Raw genomic sequence first — 17,060 nt, forward strand, 5'->3', positions numbered from 1 at the left:
TTATATGACAATGACCCAACACAGCTCCAGCCTGTGTAAGGTCTATTTAACCAAAAAGGAGAATGATGGAGTGCTGCATCAGATGACCTGGCCTCCACAATCACCCAACCTCAACCCAATTGAGATGGTTTGGACCGCAGAGTGAAGGAAAAGCAGCCAACAAGTGCTCAGCATATGTGGGAACTCCTTCAAGACTGTTGGAAAAGCATTCCTCATGAAGCTGGTTGAGAGAATGCCAAGAGTGTGCAAAGCTGTCATCAAGGCAAGGTTACTACATGATTCTATATGTGTTATTTCATAGTTTTGACGTCTTCACTATTATTTTACAATGTAGACAAAAGTAAATTTAAAGAAAAACCTTGAATGAGTAGGTGTGTCCAAACTTTTGACTGGTACTGTATGTGTACATTTATTTTGCAACGCTCGAGCACGCAACGCAAGCAGTGTGGTCAGCATGTACAGTAAGGTCAGATTCAATCAGATCAAGCATTAACCGATAGCAGACACTCTCACAAAGTGGATGTTTTGAAGGTGTTGGAAGTGGTGTTGGAGGTGGTACTGCATTGGAGTGGTAAAATCAGTGAGCAGCTGCTCTTGCAATCACTGTCTCGAAGCCACACCCCCACTCGTGTTAAGAAGTTCAGAATGAGAAAGTGTAGGCTATATAGAAATAATTGACAATGTCCGCTTTAGGTATAATGCCGGGAACCACTTGTGGATTTGACAGTTCTAATGCAGTTCCACTTCTGACACCTTCAAAACAACCGCTATGTGGATGTCGGCTAAAGCGGATCTGATTGACTAGAGCCCTGACTCACCTCTAAGCCAAGGTGAATCCTGACACTGGTCACCAACACAACATGGCTCAAGCCAAGGGAATTCATATGTACTGTGGTTTACTGAAATTACACTGAACAAAAATATAAACGCAACATGTAAAGTGTTTTATATTTTATGAGCTGAAATAAAAGCTCCCAGAAATGTTCCATACTCACAAAAAGCTTACTTCTCTCAAATATTGTGAACAAATTTGTTTACATCCCTGTTAGTGAGCATTTCTCCTTTGCCAAGACAATCCATCCACCTGACAGGTGTGGCATATCAGGAAGCTGATTAAACAGCATGATCATTACATAGGCGCACCTTGTGCTGGGGACAATAAAAGGCCACTCTAAAATGTGCAGTTTGGTCACACAATGCCACAAATGTCTCAAGTTTTGAGGAAGCTTGCAATTGGCATGCTGACTGCAGGAATATCCACCAGTGCTGTTGCCAGAGAATTGAATGTTAATTTCTCTACAATAAGCTGCCTCCAACATTGTTTTAGAAAATTTGACAATATTTCAAACCGTCCTCACAACCGCAGACCACGTGTAACCTCGCCTGCCCAGGACCTCCACATCCGGGTTCTTCACCTGTGGGATCGTCTGAGACCAGCCACTCGGACAGCTGATGAAACTGTGGGTTTGCATAACTGAAGAATTTCTGCACAAACTATCAGAAATCATCTCAGGGAACCTCATCTGTGTGCTCGTCGTACTCAACGGGGTCTTGACTTGACTGCAGTTCAGCATCGTAACTGACTTCAGTGGGCAAATGCTCACCTTTGATAGTCACTGGCACACTGGAGAAGTGTGCTCTTCACAGATGAATCCTAGTCTCAACTGTACCGCGCAGATGGCAGAGAGCGTGTATGGCGTCGTGCGGGCGAACGGTTTACTGATGTCCATGTTGTGAGGAGACTGCCCCATGGTGGCGGTGGGGTTACGGTATGGGCAGATAAAAGCTACGGACAACGAACACAATTGCATTTTATTGATGGTAATTTGAAAGCACAGATATACAGTGACGAGATCCTGCGGCCCATTGTCTTGCCATTCATCCGCCGCCATCACCTCAGTAGGTTTCAGCATGATAGTGCACGGCCCCATGTCGCAAAGATCTGTACACAATTTCTGGAAGCAGAAAATGGCCCAGTTCTTCCATGGACTGCATACTCACCAGACATGTCACCCATTGAGCATGTTTGGGATGCTCCGGATCGACGAGTACGACAGCGTGTTCCAGTTCCCGCCAATATCCAGCACCTTCGCACAGCCATTGAAGAGGAGTGGGACACCATTCAGAACATGTGTCGCGCTGATTGAGGCAAATGGTGGTCACACCAGATACTGACTGGTTTTCTGATCTACGCCCCTACCTTTTTTTAAGGTATATGTGACCAACAGATGCATATCTGTATTCCCAGTCATGTGAAATCCATAGATTAGGGCCTAATTCATTTATTTAATTTGACTGATTTCCTTATATAAACGGTAACTCAGTAAAATCTTTGAAATTGTTGCATGTTGCGTTTATATTTTGTTCAGTGTAAATGTACAGGTCTTATCTCAGACATTAACCATATGCTTATCTCCATATTCTCTCTAGTTGTCCGTCTCTCCTTTCCTTAAGTTCACTCCACCTTGTTTACAGTCTGTCTGTCTTGCTTCCAGTGCCCCTACAAGCAGAGAAAAACACCTCTCTTTGGAATTCAAGATGTTTGGATTTCTTTTTGCTCCCTCTAAAGCCATTTACAGGTTAAAAGATCATGGTGAGGGAACCGGAAGGATAACCTATAAAACACTTTTGAGGGAACAATATTGTACATTTTGAAACTTAATAGTAATGTCAAACATGCAGAAAATGTTTAGTGGTTTTACTAAGTGGTGATCAGAATCACTCGATTACACCCCATCTGATTTAGAATTGCATTTGATTTTTTTCTTTTTTTCTTTCCAATTCAAATTGTTAATAGCAAGTAGATTTCATTTGACAAGACATGATACACATACTTTTGTGCCCTATCATAAACACATTCAAATATAGCCATCATTAGCATTGTATTGGAGGATTTCCCTTATTAACCACAGGAACTCCCTCAGTAACAAACCACTAGCTTTAAATGTGGTTAAAAATAACATGGCATTACAGGAAACAATAGGTATAATGTTTTTTTTCTAGATACATACTGTAAATGTTGAACATATTTTAAGACTGCAGCATTAACCATAACAATGGAGGATATATTAGCATTGTTCCATATTTGGTTATAGTATCTCAGGCAAAAAGACAGCCCTATTCTGTGATACAGGTTAGTACAAAAATATAGCAGGAAATGAATATAACATATTCTTAAAAAGAAGCAGAGAGACATTTGAAAATGGGTAACAAATGCTATTAAAACTTTTTTATATATATGCAGTGGCTATAGTTTGTACTCTTATCACAATTGTAGGCATAGCAATTTATGAATCACATCGAATAACGTCACCTTACAGTTCGCTGCAACTGATTGACTGGTGTGTGACTTAATATGGGGAGTATTATAATAAAAATATCTAATTTGAATCAGAACTCATCTTCATTAGATTCAAGATAGACTGTGGCAACTCTTTTCTTATGAGTGACCTTCAGTGGGGGATCCTGTCCTTGGCCATTATTTACATCCATCTGGAAGGTGAATGACTTCTCTGATTGCCCCAGCTTGATGTTCTTCTCAGTGACATCAGCTGAGGACTCGCCTCCCTGTCCCTCACTGCTAGTCACCCAGCACATCTCCTTTGTGTCCAAGGTGTATCCTCCCTCTGCTCCAAGGTTGGGGTTGGAGGAGCGTAGAGCTGCCATGATCTGCTCCTCAGATACATCATCCCCCTGCTCCCCCAGCAGCCCAGAGTCCTCTAGAGTTGTTGAGCTCTTGAGCTCTGCCACAATGGTCGTGGTTCCGTTGTCAGAGGACTGGTGTAATTTTTTTATGTCCACAGATATGTTCTCAGGACTATCACTGCCGCCTCTTGTGAGGAGAGCCAGCTCTTCTTTCAGGCTCCCTGACACTGTTCCTTGGAGCTGCTCTAGGGCTCCCCTCAGCTGCTCTTTGGGGCGTAGAGTTTCCTCTCTCAGGTATCCGAGCATTGACTCCTGCACTGTGGGGGAGACACGGATGGTCTCCTCTTCAATGATGCACTCTGAGTAACTCTTTTGGGCCAAGGAGTGGTCATCTTTCATGTACCCGCTGTCCGATGCAGGTCTGTAACTATCGATTTCCTCAACAAAAAATCTGTTCTTTGAGACTTCCCCCTCCTGGTAATACCTTTCATCTGAAAAGTCGTCCACCATTCGTCCACCACTGGAGGGTCGTTCACCATGTCCATATGATGCTATACCACCACCCTCCTCAGGCTCTGACAGATTTCCATCAGGTGTGGAGACGAAATACTCTTGAGACTCTTGGTTGTGGCTGTAGTATGGAGATTCACTATCTCTGAAGTCTTCCTGGACCTTCACAGATCCACCACTACTGCCATAGTTTGCTGCTGTCATGGTGGTTTTCATTACTTCAGCACCACTCTCATGGTATTTGGTGCCGTGAGGGTCATTCTCTAGTTCTTCAATCTGAAAGAACATTGAAGAGGGCTGGGAGAACTTGGGTGTGGACTTCTCCTCAATCTCGTACTCCTCGTCACTGCAACCCTCCACTGGTTCCTCGAAGATTTCCACATTGACAGTCTTGTTTTCCATGTCCTCTCCTCCATGCAGCCCAAGGCTGAGCAGATTCTGAATCATGTTTCCTGTTGCAGTGCCCTTGATATCCTCCAGTGACACGTGTTTCACTCCCTTGCTGAGAAGTTCCTCCAGTGCAAAGTCCTCTGACATATCCAGCTCCTCCTGCACCTTGGACTCCAGGATAATCTGTGTCTTTGTTGACCCGTCCTCCTTCTCCGTTTTCTCCACATGGTAAGTGATCTTGGAGTCTGGAGATGAGCTGCAGACCTTTCGATCCAAACCAGCAGGTTTCATGACCTTCTCAATGAGTTCCTCCATAGACACAGAGTCTAGGACCATCTTATCACTTGTCGTGGTTGCTGTAATGCTGCCATCTTTGGCATGCATCTTGACATTCTGAAGACCAAATGCATCTCCTCTCACCTCTCTTTCAACTTGCCTCTCTGCTTTCTTTTTGCTGTCCTCCTCTGTGTTTCTGCTAAGACTCATCATTGGTGGTGACACTATTCTCACTGATTTGGGGTCAGCAGTGGGTGAGGAAATGGGACTGGACGTGTTTTCTGTGCCTCGAGAATGGTCAAGAGAATCCTTAGCTGAGTGTTGTGACCCCTCTTTGATTCTCACACTCCTCTCCTCCACAACTTTCTTCTGAGCATCTATATTTGTCTTGTCCGTACTCTGGGCCACAGGTTTAACGGTAGTGGAGGAAGAGCTTGAGGATGCAGACTGGGATTTAGTGAATGAGACCATGTCCCTTCTGGCGGAAGGACTCTGATTCATGTTGTAGCTGCTGCCTTTGACTGAGATAGGAATGACCCTGAAAGGACTGGTGCGACCATACTGAGATGGAACAGGTGATCTTCTCAAGCTTGAGGTTGGCTCCATGTATTTCACATCCAGATGTTTCCTTACATCCTGTCTGGTTGATGTGGAAACTCTTGGTTTGTACTGTTGTGGAGGCATCATCTTAATATCTGAGGTGGAGAGTGAAGGACCAAATGAATGTTGTTATAAATTGGGAAATGGCTATCACTGCATATACACTGAGTGTATAAAACATTATGGACACCTTCCTAATATTACGTTGCACCCCCCCTTTTGCCCTCAGAACAGCCTCAATTCATCAGGGCATGGACTCTACAAGGTGCCGAAAGTGTTCAACAGGGATGCTGGCCAATTGTGATGCCAATGCTTTCCACAGTTGTGTCAAATTGGCTGGATGTCCTTTGGGTGGTGGACCATTCTTGATACACACAGGAAAAAACAGTGAAAAGTGTGAAAAACCCAGCAGCATTGCAGTTCTTGAAACAAACCGGTGCACCTAGTTTCTACTATTATACCCCTTTCAAAGGCACTTAAATATTTTGTCTTGCCCATTCACCCTCTGAATGGCACACATACACAATCCATATCTAAATTGCTTCAAGGCTTTGAAATCTTTCTTTAACCTGTCTCCTCCTCTTAATCTACACTGATTGAAGTGGATTTAACAAGTGACATCAATAAGGGATCATAGCTTTCACCTGGATTCAGCTGGTCAGTCTATGTCATGGAAAGATAAGGTGTCCATAATGTTGTGTACACTCAGTGTATATACAGGTAACTGACAAAATCATGGAAATATGAGGAATACCAAGTATATTGAAAGCAAATGCTTCCACACAGATGTGGTTCCTCAGTTAATTAAGCAATTAACATCCTATCATGCTTAGGGTCATGTTTAAAAACTGCAGGGCAGGCCATTATTTTGGCTACCATAGCTATGCCCCTATAGGATGGCAATTCCCCCCATCCACAGGGCACGAGTGGTCACTGAATGGTTTGATAAGCATGAAAACTATATAAACCATATGCCATGGCCGTCTCAGTCCCCAGATATCAACCCAATTTAACACTGTTCTGGGTCGTGGCGGCCCAAAGTCCTATTAAGACACTTTATGTTGATGTTTCCTTTATTTTGGCAATTACCTGTATATACAGTAAGTTTGTAGAATTGAGTAAAACAAATAAATGCTACCAAAAGGATGTAAGCAATAGAAGAAATGTCTAAAGTAAATTTACTCTCAAATGTATAGTAACACAAACGTCCCGGCCGAAAGTATGACTTATTTGAAAGTTATGTACAATACCTATGACTCTTCCTCTTGACTGCAGATTTTGCTGATGCTCTCCTTCAATAAGTGCCCTATAGAGAAACAAAAACACAATGGCATTAAAACCAAGGTTACATACATGGCAATGAAATTATTTGATTTGTATTCTTAGGGCAATATTGCTTCTTCATAATTAAGCAATGGTTTGTTTTCACACAAATACAATCACCTCACAGGAGGATGTTGATCTTTCTGCCCTGCCATCTCAAACCTCAAATAAAACACACAGGTACCAAACGATGAACACAACCCATGGATCTGGCCATATACAAAAAAGAGCAGAGGTCAACATCAACACTTTACCACAACAGACCAAAAGACGTCTAACAACAAACCTACTGTACCAGTAAAGTTGAACAGCTCACCTACCTCGGAAAAGTAATGGCTCCACAAAATAAGAGTTGGAAAACAAAAGCTACCTTATGAGACTTTGCTGAAGCTATAACCCCTGTGAAAGTCGCCGGTGTCTCTCCCAAAAGGCTGACCTAAAAATAACAGCTACAACGTGCTGCTGTCTGCTCTCTACTATGGATTGTAATGTGTACACAGGCACGCACACTAAGAGACAGACCAGCTTTCCCGCTAACTCTTCAAGGAAGACATTTTTTCCAAATATTTTAAACAAAGTGCAGATGTACCAGTCTAAGTAGGCTTACAAGAGAGCTCGATAAAGAGCCTAGGGAGACCAGGGAATATTATGTAAATAATATCCTTTATATGGGCCACAGACCAGATGACACAAAGAGAGACCCTGGAAGAGACCAAAAAGAGACTAGTGTTTGTATTAGATTTCTGAATTAAGCAATAATTCATGAGAAGCCATGTGTTATGACATTTTTATCATGGCTATGATGTGATTGGGAGTCCAATAGGGAGGAGCACAATTGGCCCAGCGTCGCCCAAGTTTGGCCGGTGTAGGCAGTCATTGTAAATAAGAAGTTGTTCTTAACTGACTTAACTAGTTAAATAAAGGTTCAATTGAAAATAAATAAAATAAAATAAAGCAGGATAACAAGTGTGAAGCAAGTGAGTATTGACATGGCTATTTCATCTTAAATGCCATTGCTTGATATAACCATGTGCATGGATTTTACTAGTGTTGTGGGACTAAACTAGCCTCTGTTTTGATAATATTGAAGTGTTCTTGAAGTAATCCAATGTGAATTGTAGTGACATGGTATTAGTCTGGCATTGCCATATCAGGGCTCAACAAGACATCTCACAAATCACTTTAATACTTTTTTTCTAACAGAGATATAAATAGCAAATATTTCCTGTTCACCTAAGACCAAACTGTTTAGGTCTTGGCTGTTTACAAATGAGCAAAATATTCCTACAGATATCACACTGTGGATAACATTAGGAGTTAATATTAGAGAAGGCTGTGTGGAGGAATGCTAAGTGCCCCTGCCAAATGGGAGGGCAGCAGAGCAGTTGCTTTGCAGCTACAGTGAAGGGTGAAATCACTATAAATACATTTCAAGTCCAACAACACTGCAGCATTGAAGGGTCAGTGTTGGGCCTAACATGACAGAATCAAATCAAATCACATTTCTGGTTCGACAGGCAAAACCGATGTATTACTATACTGTAAAGGCTGCTTTGTAATTCTATGGTACTTTTAAGCTGCAATAATAAACTGACTGTATTTACAAAAGCACTACACCACAATTCTCTCAGCATTTCCTCAGAATCAGCATTTTCAGCCACCTCCACTGATTTCCAAAGATACTATAGTAAAAAGGAGCACTACACAAGGTCTAACCCATGAGGCAGAATAATGTAACATGACATTTTTAACTGTGCTTGGATCATGTGGGAAGTAAGGTTGTTAGCACTATGTCTTGGTAACTACTGTTGGTTGCATAACAGAAATCTCTGCTAAAAGTCTCTATAGTGGCCTCTATAGAACTCAGAAAGGACTAGCAGTACAGAAGAAGACCTACCTGTAGTAAGCCACCTCCATGCCCAGATCCATCTTGACCTGCAGGAGCTGCTGGTGGTCTCTGACCTTTTCCGCCATGGTGTTGGCCAACATTTCCCGCTCCCGCTCCAACTGATCAATAATCACCTGCAAAGAGACGATGGAATGTAATTGTGAGCATGTGCATTGTCTTCTATCCTGTCATACATTTTTCTCAAATACTGTTATGAGACTATAATTATAGGGTCGGTCTATATGGATTACATATCAATATATTTATTACATTTCTCATTACATATGGCAATATCAGATGTAGGGAATTCAGATGAGAGGTGGTACCCTGAATACGAATATAAACCCATCTTTCAGGCCACAATTTACTGTCCAGATTTGTCCCTCTAAGGTACCCATATGATCATTTATTGTACTACGTGTCAGTTTCAATAAGGTATTTTGGTTCACCATCTAACCCTCTTCGTTTCTCCCTCAGTAGGTAACCGATCCAATTGTATTGAGTGTGTACAGGTGAATGTGGCACTGCTGTTTGTGTTGTGCACCTGTTTTAAAGGCCCTTGAGACACCTTTCCTAGTCACCTATCATTTAAAGGAAAAGCAGGATGGACTGGCTGAATCATGGGTGATCCCTCAAACGCATCAGACTAAACAGCTAGGTAAACAACTGTCCCTTTAAGTCTAGTCTGATGTCGACATATGGCAGGGCTCCCCAACTGGCAGCCCGCAGGCAGAATTTGGCCCGTGGGTGGTTTTATTTGGTTTTCTGAGCTAAAAATAATAATACAAAAAAAACGTTTGTTGTTGGAAATGAAAAAACACCAGGAAATCCGCTCCAAGTGATGTTATTTTTGGGAATCTTTTCTCAAGTATTTACATGCATAATAAAGAGACGTTATCATATACAAATATAAGCAAGGTTTAAAATGATTATGTTTTAGTCAAATATTATATCTGTTTGGGCTTCTTGCAGTCAATTTGCAGTCTACAAATGATTCGTAATTATGTTCCGCCCCCCTGACCATCCGCTCAAAAGAAATCGTCCCCCGGCTGAATCTAGTTGATGACCCCTGACATATGGCATCCCACTGAATGAGGGTCAGGTTCAATTTTAAACCCATTTCCAGGAATTTGAAGATTATTTTGAACAATTAGACATCACTTAAGAGTTTATGACAACTTTATGCATAATGTACCTTGAAATTATTTTGGAAATGTGCATTGGAGTAAAATGATTGATCTGCTTGGTAGGGCTCCATCGTTAGTAGGATACTGAGGATTAGTCTCTGTGACAGCTAATTGGTTTAAGTGGCTGGTACAGCTAACAACCGTAATATGTTTGGCCAGTCAATCCTTTTAGTCTGGCCTGAAACATTGAACTGGTGCAGAATGCATTTTTCTCTGTAGTTATGAGGGAAGTTATGGGCCTTCCACCACCCTGGGGTTGCCATTTTAATGGCAAGGTCTATAAATCAAAGCTGCTGAGATTATTTTCAATATTTATTGGCTTCAGAACCATCGACCGAGTGTTGATATCATCTATAAGAGGCTGATCCCAGTGGATGGATGGTAGGCAGTGGGTGTGATACAGCCAAATGTCACTCCTCACTGTGGTCCCAACAGGCCTGTCAGGGAACAGGTGCTGGTTGAGAGTTTATATGGAGTAGTTGTGCTCATTTAGAATCGCAAAGTAGTACAAGGCCCCTCCAAGTAGGAAAGTGATACTTCACAAGGAGGTGTGGCTCATATATCAATTTCTCAGTTCCTGCAGTTACTTTGCTCCATTTTTAATTCCTGTGGGCCAATGTGATTGAAGTACATGCACAAATATATGCACATTTTGTGTCGTTTAAACATAACTTTGAAGCATACTGTGAACATTATCGTTGAAGAAATATCTGATCAATAAATTCAGTCATATAGTGACATTTCTTTAGCAGTATAATTTATTATAAGGAGGTAAAGGATCCATCTCACTCATCATAATAATTATGCATCATAGTATAAAATATGATAATGAGAAATAACCAAAAAAAACGAACTAAAAAACGATGTTCGAGTCTGCAGCAATTGAATTTAGTATGGAGTAACAATACAGCTCTTTCTCCTAAAATAGTGGGTGTGGCACCTAGAGGAGGCAGTCATCTCTAATGGAAAGGCTGTGCGATCTGTGCGCAGCACCAATCACGTTGTAGAAATGCATGCATTTCATGATCCATGAACAGAACCAAAAATAACACAAATTTCTGCATTGTTATGACTTTTGTATATATACTGTCAAAAGACAGACACACCGAATGGTGTCTAAACATGGGATGCAAACCCTATTTGCTGACCTGATACTGGGTGATGTCCCCGTGGAAGTTCTCCTGCATGTCTATGAGCTGTTCCTCCAGGTGTATTTGAATCTGACCTTGCTTTTCAGCCTCTTTACGTAATTTGTCAAACTCTGAGGCATACTTCATCTTTTCCCTTTGGAGATCCCCCAGCCTCGTCTGGTCCGCTTTGATCGATTCCTCCATATCTTCGACCTTCCTTCGATACATCTCTGAAGTGTCTGTCCATCCTTCGGACAGGCTGAGGGCATAATGTTGCATCTCTTCCATCGAGACCGCTGGAGGACCATGGTACGTTTGGGTAACAATAGGTCGTGAATGCACCTGGCTCCGGAGCTTGGTCATTTCTTGTCTGTGTGCATCCTCAATGAATTTGTACTCGTTCTCAAGCTGAAACAGACGTTCTTCAAGTTCCCCATTGGTCTGTTGAGCTTTATGAAGCTGCTTCTCGCAAACTTTTAGCTCTCCATCTATGTCTTTGCATACCACCTGCTCCTCACAACACATCAACTGTAACATCTGAAACTCTTGCCAAAGCTTCTCTCGTTCCGTCTCGGCTCGGGACTTCTCGAAAGATAGTTGCCCCACCATTCTCCGCAGGTCCCGTATGTCGACCATACATTGGTTGTCCCATTCCACTATCTTCTCTTGTCTTATCTTGTTTATTTCAGTTATGAGGATTGCATTGTCATGCTCCAACTGCATTGTTCTTGACAGGTACTGGCCCAGTCTGTTGTTGAGCTCCTGTAATTGATGTTTTTCTGCTTCAACGCTTCTCCTGAATTGTAACATCTTGTCATTTACAAATGTTACTCCTTCGCGTCTTTATATTTCAGTACAGAGAAAATGTTGTTCTGGTCTTATTTGCGAGTGCGTCTGGGAGCAGAGCTGTGATGCAACTCAGCATGAGGGCTTGGCTTGTTAAGTGCAGAAGGTGGGCGGAGGCTTAATCATGGCTTCCAGCGGCCCGTTATCCTGGCAGATGTTAGTGGGTTGAAAATCTTCTTTGCTTTTCCTATGGTGGGCTATAGCTCTACCAAGTGGAGAGAAATGTACGATGCAACCGCACACCCGTTCCAACAGAGACAGTTCACTACACCCTACAAATAAAATCAAATGAAAATGTAACAATTTTTTTAAAACAAACTATTCTTGATTACACTTCACAGATATACATGCTATTCATTGGTAGGGATTCTAATTTCTGCACGTACAGAATATGTCTGACTCATCTGCCTGCTTAAAATGGAGAGTATCAGTCGCGCGTAATGGACGCAGATGAAGTCTCCGTGGTATTAACTGGTCTGTGTTACCTTTAAAGTTTTATTTCGAAGTTATATTAGGCTATTGTATGTTTTATCGACAGCTAAGCAAATGTAGGCTTCTGCTATGTAGGCTATTGTTTGGCTACTGGAATGGAAAGCGCTGGTGTTCCCCTTTGTACAGTTCTGTTTTAATTTTGATCAGGGTTCGGGCCTTTCAGAGACTACTTGGTAAATCCTAGCTGGCAGGCAGCTCAGGTAATGTAACATGTTGGATATCTCAATTGAATGTGTACATTTAATTCAATACATTTCATTATTGTGCAAACATCATGTCCTGCATTTGCAATAGGGTTTGGAGAAGGTTGGACTGGGAGAGAACATTAATATCTACATTAAAGAGGTATCAGTGAGCTACTCAAATCACATCAGGTGATAGTTGGCATGTGGGAAACTGTTAACCCAAAGGTAAATATGCATACCATGATGGGAGGGGGGGTTGGGACAAGAGTGCAATCCCCTTCTAACAGTCAAATATCTAAAATATGTTTTGCTTCTTTACCTGTGTCTATACTGCTTTTCAGCCCCATTACTGTACAGTACTCACATGTAAAGGTTGACTTACTGACTTTTGTCTGTGATTCCCAGTTTGCCATACACCTTGGAATAGCCCCGGGCTCTAGAGGCATCTCTCTGGAGCAGACAGGCAAGAACCATGGTTACAGAGATAGAGATGTGTGTGCCTTTTGTCCTGTTAATCATTGCTGCATTGAGGGAGGACCAGATAGACTAGACTCAATCATAGACATGAGGTCCCTCTCCAAGGACCTGAAACAAATGGGTCTGGATGTCATCTACTCAAGGGACGCAGGAAGGTAGGGTTCCATATATCCCAGATATACTGTACATTAATAGTAAAGACAATGATTTGTAAGGCATTCCCTCTTATCCAGGTACCTGTGTGATTTTGTGTATTACTGCTCTCTGCACCATGGCCATGTGAGGGCAGCCTTCATCCATGTGCCAGCTTCAGGCAGCATGGCCACTCCTGACAGACTGGTGCCACTGCTGCAGACTGTCATTCAGGCCATGCTCAAACAGCTGGAGGCCCTACAAACAGCCAAAGACCACATGACAACTGTCTCCAAGACTCCCGAAGACCCAACCATGGCTACCTCAGGCATAGTACACACAGGAGATGATCCATGACCGGTTAGATCATGCCACTCGTATTGTTACTATTCATACTGTTTCAATGTGTTGTAAACAGTAAGTCATTCTGCTAAATATACAAGTATGGAATATAGTCAGGTATGTTGAGATGTGGATAATGTATAACTCATAAGCAATCAGTCATGACAGCAAGTCATCTTTCTCATTCACTTTTTTATTCAAATTTTAAGAAAAAAATACAAGAAATTCTCATAGATACACATTAAGAGAATGGCATGTCAAAAATACACCATCTCAACTATACGTGTGAAAAACCAGGAGGCCTCAGATACAGAACTTGCAAAAAGACAGAGTCTAGCCAAGCTGTTTAACCAAATATATTAGCCAATCATTGAAATGACAGAGACTCAGATTTTGTGAAAGTATAAGTAAATAAAAACGAAGTAAAATCTTCTCAGTAGATCAAGGCCCCTTTTTGAAGTTGTCGGAATGCAAAGCAGAACAACAGTGCCTGAAAAATTATACTGATAAACCTCAAGCTCATTATTGCGATTTGATTGCATGGATGCCTCTTCTATAAACCTGAGGTTTGCATATAGAACATTCTGAAGAAAATAGAATTACAATTATATTAATAATAATTGAAATGCAACCTTTTCAGTCAATCTTATCTCCATGTTTGCAAATTGGCAATGCAAAAAGAAACCATTTATCTACTGTAAACAACTCTTCTTAAAATTCTAGTCATGCTATTTACTCTCTGCCATGACTACCCGTAATCTACTGGACATGTCTGTCCTATTTATGTCCATGTATCTACTTGAGTTGTGGTTATAATAGGTATGTAACCTTATGGTAACTAAGGAACACAGCCAGCATTCCAAGAAAACAAATAATCACTTCGTAACAGGCCAACACTTTAACCAATTTTGATAACTGAAAAAAAGAAGAAATAAATATCACATATCTCTTATCTTTTATCATTACAGACACCAACACTTGAAACACTACATCTAAATGTGAAACACTCCCATCCATTATACTGTACTCAACAACAGAAGCACAGGGCCCTTGTTAAAACGGTGATCTGAATTATTTCTTAAAAATCTGGTAGTATATATATATATATATATATATATATATGCCATTTGTTTCTGCCAATGTGCCATTCATCCAACCAAGTCTCTTTTGCACCCCCCCCCATGGATTTACAGCCTACAAAAAGTATAACTTTAGAATATTGAACACGTAAGCCTTCCAGGTTTTGTTGAGCTGTGAACCAAAAACCTTTCTCCATTCCGCTCCATAAATCAGAATCATGTTTATATGCCCTCAACTCCACTTGTCTTTTGCTCTACATAATCTGAGCTTCACCTTTCTATGAACCTTAATGACAAAGACCTTTGATGAGAATTTGAGGTCTAAATCCAACCATGCCATCTCAACAACACTTCCATTGATATTGGCCCAGTCTTAGAGGATTTACACCCACAGATTGAGACACCCTTTTCTGAAGCGGCACCATTATCAGCAGCAGTAGAGTAGAGAAAGCAGGGGTGCAGTCTTAAGACTAATCACAATGAGGAGGATCATGAAGATTACAATGAAGGGACATTAACATCAACTACCTCAACATCTGAGTCTATTCAGAGGTTAAGTCTATTCCAAGCCAATTGGAACGGTTTAAAAAATCTTAACAGGGGACAAAAAAAAAATACTACAATATTTGAATGTGGGAGCTTTGTAGGTGCTATTTAGAAAAGTGAGTCATTAGGAGCAGGTGGATAGGATGGAGAGATTAGATGATGAAGGAGCACAGAGGAACCAACAGTGTCCTGTCTGACAGATGCATGGGGAGATGGAGCAGCAGCAGATGGCTGGAGATGTTCTCTCTACAGTTGGTCTGCTTTGAGACATCCCTCCCAGGACAGAGTATGTGGTGTCTTAACCTGCGTTCGCCTTCATGTACCACAATTACTCCATATTGACCTATTATCTCTCTAATGCCGGTTATTTCCACACTCAACTGCTCCCAGGAACATAAGGGACAAAGCTTATTTTCGTAGTTGTAGCACTGACTTTGAGAACTTGTGGGGCTATTGAGTGTAGGAGTAAGTGAGTATGGTTTATGTTGTCTTCACTAAGAGGGTTTCACAGAAATAAGTGCCGTCAGTTTTACTTTAGGGGAAATCAGTACTTTACATAGGATATTAGCAATGACCATTTTTACAAGAAGAAATGTGTAAGCTGAAACCAGAAGCCAGTGTTGGCAAACATTCTACAGGAGTTGTTTCAATGTCAGTAGTGCTTTAGTTATCCAGAATTCAGGCTAAAGCCAAACATCCTCTGATCTACCTTGTTTTCCAATATACAGTACATTACAATAGCAAAGGATTTCTGCCTTGCAAAATGTCTAGAATGATTAAAGATGATAAATGCAATGTTTCCCATTTTTTGTTTTATAAAAATTGCTTGACTCCAACATACTGATTTGTTTGAAATCTACCTAAATACATAGATACAATTGAAAATAAAGAAGTTATCGTTCAGCTTCACCCTTCTTGGCAGCTGTATGATCTGAGGATTTCTTGTTGTGAAATCCTTGTTTGCGGAGGAGGGGAGATGGGATTTCTGCAGGGTGTAGCTACATATGAGGACACCGAGGTCCAGACCTCAGTAATTATTTTGAATTAAAAAAAGGAATTCTCAACTTACTGTTGAGAGTTAGAATAATAGAATACATAAGGTGCAATTTTGAAACTTGGCTGTGCATTAGCAGTTTCTCTCTTGTTTATATGTCACTGACAGTCACTCAATCAGCCCATGTCAGAAAACATTGTAGATTGGTAAATTAGTCTAGTTAGCTATCTAAACTTGTAGTAATCATGGCCAAATTACTGACCGGGAACGCAGGGCACGTGCCCAGGGGCCCAGACCTCCAAGGGGCCTCCATTGATTTTGTTAGTTACTCTCACTCAGATATCATATTAACATGGCATAAGTCATGTGTAGAATTGCAGGAAATGAACTATAAAACTGCAAAGACAACAACAAAAGGTCTGTATAGCAAATGTATTTGTTCACCTTTTGTTAATAAAATACTTTATCTGCTAAACTCTGTACATTTTCAATTATAGTTTTTAATCTAATTGTATAACTAGTAGGCTATGTATTCGTAGATCGACTGAGGTGAATGAAGCTACAGCAACCAATATGACAATGGTTGTTTTTGCTGTTCTCCAAATAGCATTTTACAGTTTTTAAATTGTATAGAAATGCAGTAAATGAGATTCAACTTTATTAAAATGTCTTGGCTACGGCCCTGGATGTCTGAGGTGGCTGTGTCCTTCTCTACCAATACATACTGTACTGTGACTTTGTGTAGCCTACTGTAAACACTTCCTATCACAATAGTCATTTGATGTTATTGTAAGTTAGCATTATTAGGTTACCAGGTTAGCATGTTAGCGCTCAAACCATGAGAGTCGGACTTAAGCCATTTCCTGAGAAATACAGGCCAGACAATGTCTTTTATTAAATCAAACCCGTAACATAATCTGTACCACATACATTAAAAATCCTCATACTTTCAGTTAACTACCAACATACTTTATTTTCTATTTAAAATCTTTGGACCAGCAGAAAATTGAGTTGATAC

General features: G+C 41.1%; 2 protein-coding genes across 2 annotated transcripts; one reads left to right on the plus strand and one right to left on the minus strand.

Moving 5' to 3' along the window:
* Nucleotides 1-2,929: 2,929 nt before the first annotated feature.
* LOC106573765 (synemin) lies at nucleotides 2,930-11,892 on the minus strand. Its single transcript, XM_014149107.2, has 4 exons — nucleotides 10,968-11,892; nucleotides 8,642-8,766; nucleotides 6,672-6,727; nucleotides 2,930-5,516 (listed from the first exon to the last, which is right to left on the minus strand). The coding sequence occupies exons 1-4, from the start codon at nucleotides 11,757-11,759 to the stop codon at nucleotides 3,391-3,393; spliced, it is 3,099 nt and encodes a 1,032-aa protein (XP_014004582.1). The 5' UTR covers nucleotides 11,760-11,892; the 3' UTR covers nucleotides 2,930-3,390.
* A 952-nt stretch (nucleotides 11,893-12,844) lies between these two features.
* Nucleotides 12,845-14,432, plus strand: LOC106573764 (pyroglutamyl-peptidase 1-like protein). The gene is made up of 2 exons (XM_014149106.2): nucleotides 12,845-13,104; nucleotides 13,183-14,432. Exons 1-2 carry the CDS (start codon nucleotides 13,037-13,039, stop codon nucleotides 13,436-13,438), a joined length of 324 nt encoding a protein of 107 aa, XP_014004581.1. The 5' UTR covers nucleotides 12,845-13,036; the 3' UTR covers nucleotides 13,439-14,432.
* Nucleotides 14,433-17,060: the final 2,628 nt, after the last annotated feature.

Source organism: Salmo salar, chromosome ssa16 (assembly GCF_905237065.1).
Source record: "Salmo salar chromosome ssa16, Ssal_v3.1, whole genome shotgun sequence".
NCBI classification, from domain to species: Eukaryota; Metazoa; Chordata; class Actinopteri; order Salmoniformes; family Salmonidae; genus Salmo; species Salmo salar.